Source organism: Tupaia chinensis, unplaced genomic scaffold (genome assembly GCF_000334495.1).
Source record: "Tupaia chinensis unplaced genomic scaffold, TupChi_1.0 Scaffold000359_1, whole genome shotgun sequence".
NCBI classification, from domain to species: Eukaryota; Metazoa; Chordata; class Mammalia; order Scandentia; family Tupaiidae; genus Tupaia; species Tupaia belangeri.
The window spans coordinates 1,613,977-1,622,197 of record NW_006159855.1 but is presented as its reverse complement, the minus strand read 5'-3'; the positions used below and the strand labels follow the sequence as shown (position 1 = coordinate 1,622,197).

The 8,221-nt window shown below is 49.0% G+C and overlaps 1 protein-coding gene across 1 annotated transcript in view; it reads right to left on the bottom strand.

Moving 5' to 3' along the window:
- The window catches only part of SEMA4B (semaphorin 4B), a 43,791-nt gene extending 38,989 nt beyond the window's left edge, over positions 1–4,802 (bottom strand). Inside the window, exon 1 of the mRNA XM_014589489.2 lies at positions 4,755–4,802. Within this exon, the coding sequence (XP_014444975.1) occupies positions 4,755–4,802 (48 nt within the window). The remainder of the gene's footprint in view (positions 1–4,754) is intronic.
- Positions 4,803–8,221: the final 3,419 nt, after the last annotated feature.

The window sequence follows — 8,221 nt, the reverse complement described above, 5'->3', positions numbered from 1 at the left end:
AAAAAAAAGAAGAAAAAAAGGGAGGGGGGGGACCAGCAGTTAGCGTAATGGCTATGTCGCTGGACTCCCACGTAATTGACCACGGTTCGAGTACTGGACCCAGTGGCTTAAACCCATGCCCGGAGCGTCCTCCTGTCTCAGGAAACCTGACCACATTTTTCCCTAGGCCTGAATGCTCACCCCCCCAGAGGGCAGTGTAAGTCCTTGCTTCCTCCAGCTATGTTCAAACATAACCTTGAAGAATCTGAACTTCCTCCAGACATTCCCTTTCTTTTTATCCAAGATATTTTTTTCTTTTTTTTCCCTAAAGCATTCATCACTTTCTAAAATATTATATGATTTGCTTATTTATTGTGGTTTTTCTATATTGTCTGAATCCACCCCTCCACCATACCCTCTACCCCAGAGATGATTGACTCAGGAGGGCAGGGATTTGAGCCTGGAAAATTAACTCACGTATCACAAGCCTCTAGAGCAGCGCTGGCACATGGTAAGCAGGCCCTCAGTAGAACCGGCTGGGGTCAACCCCGTAACCCAGGGATTAAGGGAGCTATCAGATTGTTGTTCTGTGCAAAAATATGTCATGAATTTCCCAACATCCAAATAGATCCCACCTGGCCAACCAGAGTTGAAGCCCTATCGCTGGTGGCTTGAGAAATATGCTGGGCATGTGTGCATGAGGGTTCAAAATCCTGAAAGGCGGCAGAAACAGAAAGAAGGTATTGTGGCATAACTGTTTTCTGTGGGGGGCGCTTTCTCATTTCTCCTCTCTGTCTCTGGCAAATACATGTGCCTTCTGGCAAATTAAAAACAGAATTTTGGGGGTCAGCAGGTGGTGTGGTTGAGGATGCTGGACTCCCACTTGGCCAACCGTTGTTCAAGTCCCAGACCTGGCAGCTTGTTTTCTCACTTTCCCTCTCTCTCTCGTTCTGACCCTCTCTGGTCAAAAAATTAAAATGAAATAAATAAATAAAGTTAAATAATTTTTAATAGAATTTTGGGGCCGGCAGGTGGCATGGCCGGTTAAGGGTGCTGGACTCCTACATGGTCAATCATGGTTCGAGTCCTTTCCCTCTCCCTCTTACTCTGTCCCTTTCTGGTCAAAATAAAGAGGGACCTGCAGGTGGCGTGATGGCTAAGGTGCTAGACACTCCCATGTGGCCAACCATGGTTCGAGTCCTGGACCTGGTGGCTTGCTTTCTCACTTTCTCACTCTCTCTGTCTCTATCTGGTCAAATTAAAATAAATGAATGAATAAATAAAATTAAATAAATAATTCTTTAAAAAATTAAAATAAAGAAATAAACATTATATAAAGTAATTCTTGGGACCAGCAGTTAGCATAATGGCTATGTCCCTGGACTCCCATGTAGTCGACCGTGGTTCGTGTCCCAGACCCAGTGACTTAAAACTCACGCCGGGCACGTGTGCGTGCGTGCCCAAGATCCCGAGAGGAGAATGGAGGAGAAGGGATTGCAGCGTGGCCATCCCCCCTGGGGAGTGATTTCTCGCTTTCTGTCTCTCTGTCTGTCTCTGTCTTTCTGGCGAGTGCATGCGCCCTATAGCAAAAAACTCTCAAAAAAAATGTTTAAAAAAAACACAGAATTTTTCTCTTTTTTAAAAGATTTTTGCTATTGGCTCACGTGCTCACCAGGGAGACAGAGATAGAGGCAGAGAAACAGAAAGCGAGAAATCATCCCCCAGTGGGGATAGACATGCTGCAATCCCTTCTCCATTCTCCTTGTGGGATTTTGGGCACACATATGTGCTCCTGGAGTAAGTTTCAAGTTGCCAGGTCCAGGACTTGAACCACAGTCAGCCATGTGGGTGACCAATGATGTGACTGCTATGCCACCTACTGGCCCCCAAAACAAAATTTTTAAAAGAAATGCTAGAATTAGCATACCAAAATTCAAGCAGTGATCATCAATGGATCTCAAATCATTAGGTGGAAGTTTCTCTCCATATATGGTTTCCTAGGTCTCAAAGTCTGTCCCACAGGTGACCTGCAAAGTACCAAAGGGAAGATGTCTCTGGAAGGGAATGACTGGTGGCCACTATCCTTTTTTTCTTTTTTTAAAGAATTATTTTATTTTATTCATTATTATTTTAATATTTCTAGAGAGAGAGAAAGGGAAAGTGAGAAAGTAAGCCTCCAGGTCCAGGACTCGAACCACAGTTGGTCATGTGGGAGTCCAGCACCCTTAGCCACCACTCCACCTGCCGGCCCCGGTGGCCACTATCTTAACCAAGTAGTCAAAAAGAACATCTCCGTGATGACACTACTTGACATAATTTACATCCTCATATAATGCAATAAGAAGCACATGGCATCAATTCTTCTGGCATTCTTGCCCAAGTATCTAACCCAGATCTAATAACGAGGACACAGTCAGACCCATCCAGCATGAAGAGCATTCTACAAGACAGCTAGGCTAGACTGTTTGGAAAGGTCAGTCTGGTGAAAGGTAGGGGAAGACAGGAGCGCTGCTTAAGATAAGAGACTAAAAAGATGCAATAATCAAATGAACCTTGATTGAATTTCAAGGAAATGAAGCCATGAAGCAATCAGGCTATTTTCATTTCTTTAGGTTTTTGCCAAGGGTGCATGTGGTCACCAGAGAGAGACAGAGAGACAGTAAGAGGGAAAGTGAGAAATCACTCCCCAAGGGGGATGGCCACGCCGCAATCCCTTCTCCTCCTTTTCCCTCCTGGGATTTGGGGCATGCATGCACACGCGCCCAGTGTGCTTTTCAAGCCACCAGGTCTAGGACTTGAACCATGGTTGGCCATGTGTGAGTCCAACCACATTAACCACCACACTACCTGCTGGACCCCAGAGAATTTTTAATAGAGATTAGGTCTTAGGTAACATAAGGCATTACTGTTCATTTTCTTAGATAAGATGAAGGTATTGATAATGATTCATTTCCTTAGGTATGATAATGGAATTTCTTAGATTGATAAAACTTTTGTTTCTTTGAGATGCATGCTGAAGCTTTTACAGGTGAAGTGTCATGATGTCTGCAAGTTACTTTGAAATGATTCAGCAAAAATCAATGTGTGTGTGTGTGTGTGTGTGTGTGTGTGTGTGTGTATGCGCTAGAAAGTGTGTACATGACTATGACAAAATTTGAACCGGTCAATACAGGGAAGAGTTATGGGTATTTTGAGCTCTCCACTTGAGAATAAAAATTAGTGAGACAGAATCAAAATCAGAGCCCGATGACATGCCACCAGAGACACCACCAGGGTTAGAACTGATCCATATCTTTTGTAGGTTGAGCAACTAGCTAAGTATGTTCTTTTTTTTTTTTAAGATTTATTTAATTTTATTCATTCTCATTTATTTCAATTTGACCAGAGATATATATATAGAGAGAGAGAGAGAGAAAGTGAGAAAGCAAGTCACCAGGGCTGGGACTCTAACACTGGTCGGCCATGTAGGAATGTCCAGTGCCTCAACCAACACGCCACCTGCTGGTCCCACTAAGTATGTTCTTAACTCTACCGTTCAGCCCACATTTCCCCCTACTGTCCATAAAAATATTTAGAAAAAATATTGCAAGAAATCTGGTCAAAATTCAAGGTACTAGCTAGAGCATTTCCTTTCTCTATCTTTTTGCTTACCCTTCTCATTCACCTAGAACAGTACTTGATGGTGGCCATGTGCTCGCTATCTGTTGAGTGCTTGAATCTCACATCGGAGCCCCTACAGTGGCAGCAAGGCTGGTTTGTCCTAGTGTCTTGGCAACACGTGGGCTGACTACTGTGCTTGTCCCCAAGGACAGGACACAGGGGCTGATGCAGCCTCCCTTGATGGTTAATTACGTCCTGCTCATGGCTGCTCAAAGCTTCAAAAGTGGGCAGCAAGTTCCCTGAGGGCAGTGGCAGGTCTTCCGTCCTCCACACCCACAATGCCTAGCATGGCATTCTGGTCCACAGGGCTGATGATACAAGGGTCATAACAGTTGGTCTGGAGAAGAACCATCAGTTCGTGCCCCCAGCCTGGCAGCCTCAGCTTCTGCGGCCTCTACTCCCTTTTATCAGGGTACTCATATGTTCTCCCCAAAATAGAAAAAAAAAAAAAAAAAAAAAAAACAGGGAGAGTGTGAACACACCCCAAAAAAAAAAAAAAAAAAAAAAAAAAAAGGAGGATGATTGACAGAAAAATCTCACTTGAGCTGACTTCCTGTGGGCTAAAGAGTGGTTCCTAAGCCAACAGTGTGCCTCCGGGTCCCTTTGGCACTCTTGGATTTAGGCGAATGTTTCTCGGGCCCTGGTCGATGTTTATAATGAGCTCAGAGAGCCGCCTGAAAAGGGAGCACCAAACATGAGATAAAGGGAAAAACAGCCCTGAGGCCAGCAGGTGGTGTGGTGGTTAAGGGCGCATGACCCCTTAACCACCCTAACATGGCTGACCACAGTTTAAATCCAGGACCTGGCAGCTTGCTTTTTCACTTTCCTTCTCTCTCTATCTCGCTCTGTCCCTCTCTTGTCAAATGAAAGGAAGGAAGGAAGGAAGGAAGGAAGGAAATTTAAATAAAATAATTCTTTTAAAGAAGAGAGAAAAGCAGTTCTTCCTCTGTGTCCCCAGCAGGAGGAGGTCACCGTGGGGACTGGCCTCACTTTCTGGCTGCACTCGCATGCCCTCCCCTTCCTCACCATCCACCACTGCTCCCTCAGCTTTGCTGTCTCCTTCATGCTCCATGGGGACTGGCCCTCACTTTCCGGCTGCACTCGCATGCCCTCACCTTCCTCGCCATCCACCACTGCTCCCTCAGCTTTGCTGTCTCCCTCATGCTCGCAGGCGTATGCATGCACATTTGAAGAATGCAAGAAGGAGAGGTCAAATGTGCACAGGAACACATGGGAAAGAGGCCTGAAGGACACTTCTCTAAGGTGAAAGACGTCAGACTAGTGAGCACGTGCCTTGTAGGAAATTGGTAATGACGGAAACATTCTGTATCTTGATCTGGATGTTAGTTTATACAAATGTTAAAATTGTCCAAGCCAGGGCCAGTAGGTGGCATGGTGGTTAAGAGTGCTGGACTCCCACATGGCCAACTGTGGTTCGAGTCCTGGACCTGGAGGCTTGCATTCTCACTTTCCCTCTCTCTCTCACTCTGTCGCTCTCTGGTTAAATTAAAAATAAATAAATAAAGCTAAATAAAATAATCCTTAAAAAAATAGTACCAAGCCATACATTTAAGATCTGTGCATTTTGCTGCATATAAATAAATACCATATATCCGTTGTTGTTGGGGAGAAAGAAAGCCAAAAGGAATAAACAAAACTTACCTATAGGAAAAGGTGGTGGGGGAAAAAGATGAACAGAAACGATAGGAAGAGAAGCAAGGATGAAGAGAAATAAGGAAGACAGTGCTGCATGGTGGCACAACAGCAAAATGCCATGCTCTGCCAGGCTGACCCACATGGGAAGGTTCCAGGTTCACATCCAGAGGCCTCCCTGAGGTATATCCATCCCTGTGATTCAGAGCTGGCTAAGGATGGGGATGGATCACAGCATCATGGCCCTGTGGGGATGGTCAAAATCAAGGTACTAGCCAGTGCATGTCGTTCCTCTATCTTCTGCTTACCACTGGAATAGCAGACAGTCTTCTGCTGTCACTTAGAACAGTACCTGAGGCACAGCCAGGTGCTCAGTTAATATTTGTTGAGAGCTTCCATCTCCGCCACCGGGCAGTGAGGGTGGTCTGCCCTAGTGTTTCGTAGGCTATCTAGCTGCTGTGCTCCTATCTATCTCTTTTTCACTTTTGGAAGAACTTTTTTTTTAAAGAGATTTTTCGCTATAGGGTGCATGCACTTGCAGGAAAGACAGAGACAGAAAGTGGGAAATCACTCCCCGGGGCAGATGGCCATGCTGCAATCCCTTCTCCTTCATTCTCTTCTTGGGATTTTGGGCATGCATGCACATGCACCCGGCATAAGTTTTTTAAGCCGCCGGGTCTGGGGTTGGAACCGTGACTGACTACATGGGAGTTTGGTGACATAGCCATTATGCTATCTGCTGGTCCTGAAATTTTTAAAAATTGGGGGAAAGAAGGGAGGAGGGCAAATAAAGGGAAGCATGGCACAAAACTATAAAGTGAATGAACACATAAGCCTGTGCCTCTTCCCTGCTCAGCACAAAGAGCAAGGCAGGGGACAGACACAGGGCAAGTGCTAGCAGGGCAGCTCTCTTCCGGGCCACATTCAGCCTCCCAAGTTATCAATACCCATTAATCATCCAGAGGTACAGCCTCTGCCCAGGTACGGGCAGGGCAGGCTTTGTCCTTGGGCACCAATGTCCTCTGCCAGGCGGCCCCTAGCCAGGCCTGCCGGCTGTGATTCCCACCCAGGGGAACCTGGCTCTCCAGCTCGGTTCTACTCTGGGAGTCACTGCTTTGTTTGCTGGCTGTGGGGGAGGGGCCTCCTGCCAAGCCCAGTGGAGCTTGAACCCAAAGGTCCCACCCACCCCTGCTGGGTAGCTCCAGCTCCTCCCCTGCCTTGCTCCCTTCCAGGGTACTGACTGGCAGGTTGCCCAACAAGCCTCGCAGACACACACGGGCTGCAGCCCATCACCCCAGGCCTTGGCCCCCTGCCGCCTTCCCCCTCATAGCCCTGAGCCCTCCTCTCAGCTGCCAACCTGCAGCTGCAGCTCCCCAGCCTGCTCTGGCTGGGCACGCTGCTGCTGCTGCTGTTGCCGCCTCCTCCCCAGGGGCTGAGCAGCAGCTCAGCTGCAGCATCAATACATTTTGACACCAGCTGGCACACCCTGTGTGTGCTTTTAAATCAGCCAATGGCTGCCAGGTCCTGGAAGCCAGGAGCTTCTTTGGGGCAAGGCCTCCCTCTGTAGCAGAGGGCACCCACAGACGGTCAGCTCTCATCCTGCCTTCCAGTCTCACAGGCAGCTCTGATCAGAGTCTGGCAAAGAACGCAAACAATGGCCTCATCTTTGGTCGCCACCATATTTGCTCTCTGGGCCCTCATGCTTCTTGGTTGTGTAAAGGGTAGAAACCAGTGGCTGAGCACACAGCTTCCTCTCCCAGGATAAGAATCCAACCCCATCCTTTTGTGGTGGACTTGAACGAGCTGCACCACCGCCTCTCTGAACCTCAGCTTCCTCATCTGAGATGAGAATTCTCATGACCGGTCAGGACAGACAAGATCACAGCACACGCGAGGTTAACGGCAGAGATGAGCGAGGCCGCCTCATAAGTCACCAGTTCGCCTCCCCTATCTGAAAGCTGCCCCACTTGGAACCATCTTCAATGCCCAGCCCCAACTGTGCCCTCCTCGGCACCCCCTCAGGTTCAGCTGCCTCCTGCAAACTCAGTGCTGAGGCTGCAACTCTCAGGGAGAAGGAAGTGGCCGCCCGGCCCAAGCCTCAGGTGCTCCCACATTAGCAAGGAGCTTGCCATCTAGCACCGCCCCCACTGGGGCCTGTCAGGGCTTGAGCTGCCACTCCCTGGGAGGGGATCCCCGCCCCACAGTCCTGTGGGGCAACCAGCAGGGCTCAACCTGTCCCTGCCCTGACAGGGCAGAACACAAAGCTGTCACTGTCACTGCTCTGCTCCCTGCTCTGCTCCCCAACAGGGGTTCGGAAGCGCTGAGCGGCTGAGCGCCTGTGCTTTCAGGCTTACTCTCCGAGGGCGACCAGAGCCAGGCTGATGCTTGCAACACCTCACCCCCAGCAGGCACAATGATGCTCTCAAACCCTCAAACCACTAGGGGCGGAGAGGGGGGCAGGTGACCCAGACCAGGTGAGGACAGGGAACAGGAAGCACTAAGGACCTAGGAGAGGGTGTCTCCATCCCAGTTTGGCTCATCAGACCCAGTTCCCAAGAAGTTAGGAATCCACCTCCTCACTTGCCACAGAGTTCTTTCCCCTGAAGTCCCATGCCGAGCCCCAGACCCCTGGCCATTGCCCTGTGAAGGGAAAGAAGACCCACGACAGGGTTCCCGCTCCATCCCAGGAATCAACCTTGTTTTCCAGAAGCCCAGGGCTCTCCCCAGAGCCTCTTCCTTCCCAAGGAAGGGGTTCTCTGACTCAAACTTTCCTGGTCACCTCAGGTCACCTGGTGGCTGCCCCTCCTGCTTCCAGATGTGGCCTTGCCCTCATATCTGACACTGGGCCGAGTGGGAGGGGACAGGTGTGCCCATGAGGGTGGTGGGATGGACAGGTGGGCTGCTGTTGAGCTCCTGTGGCTCTGCTTTG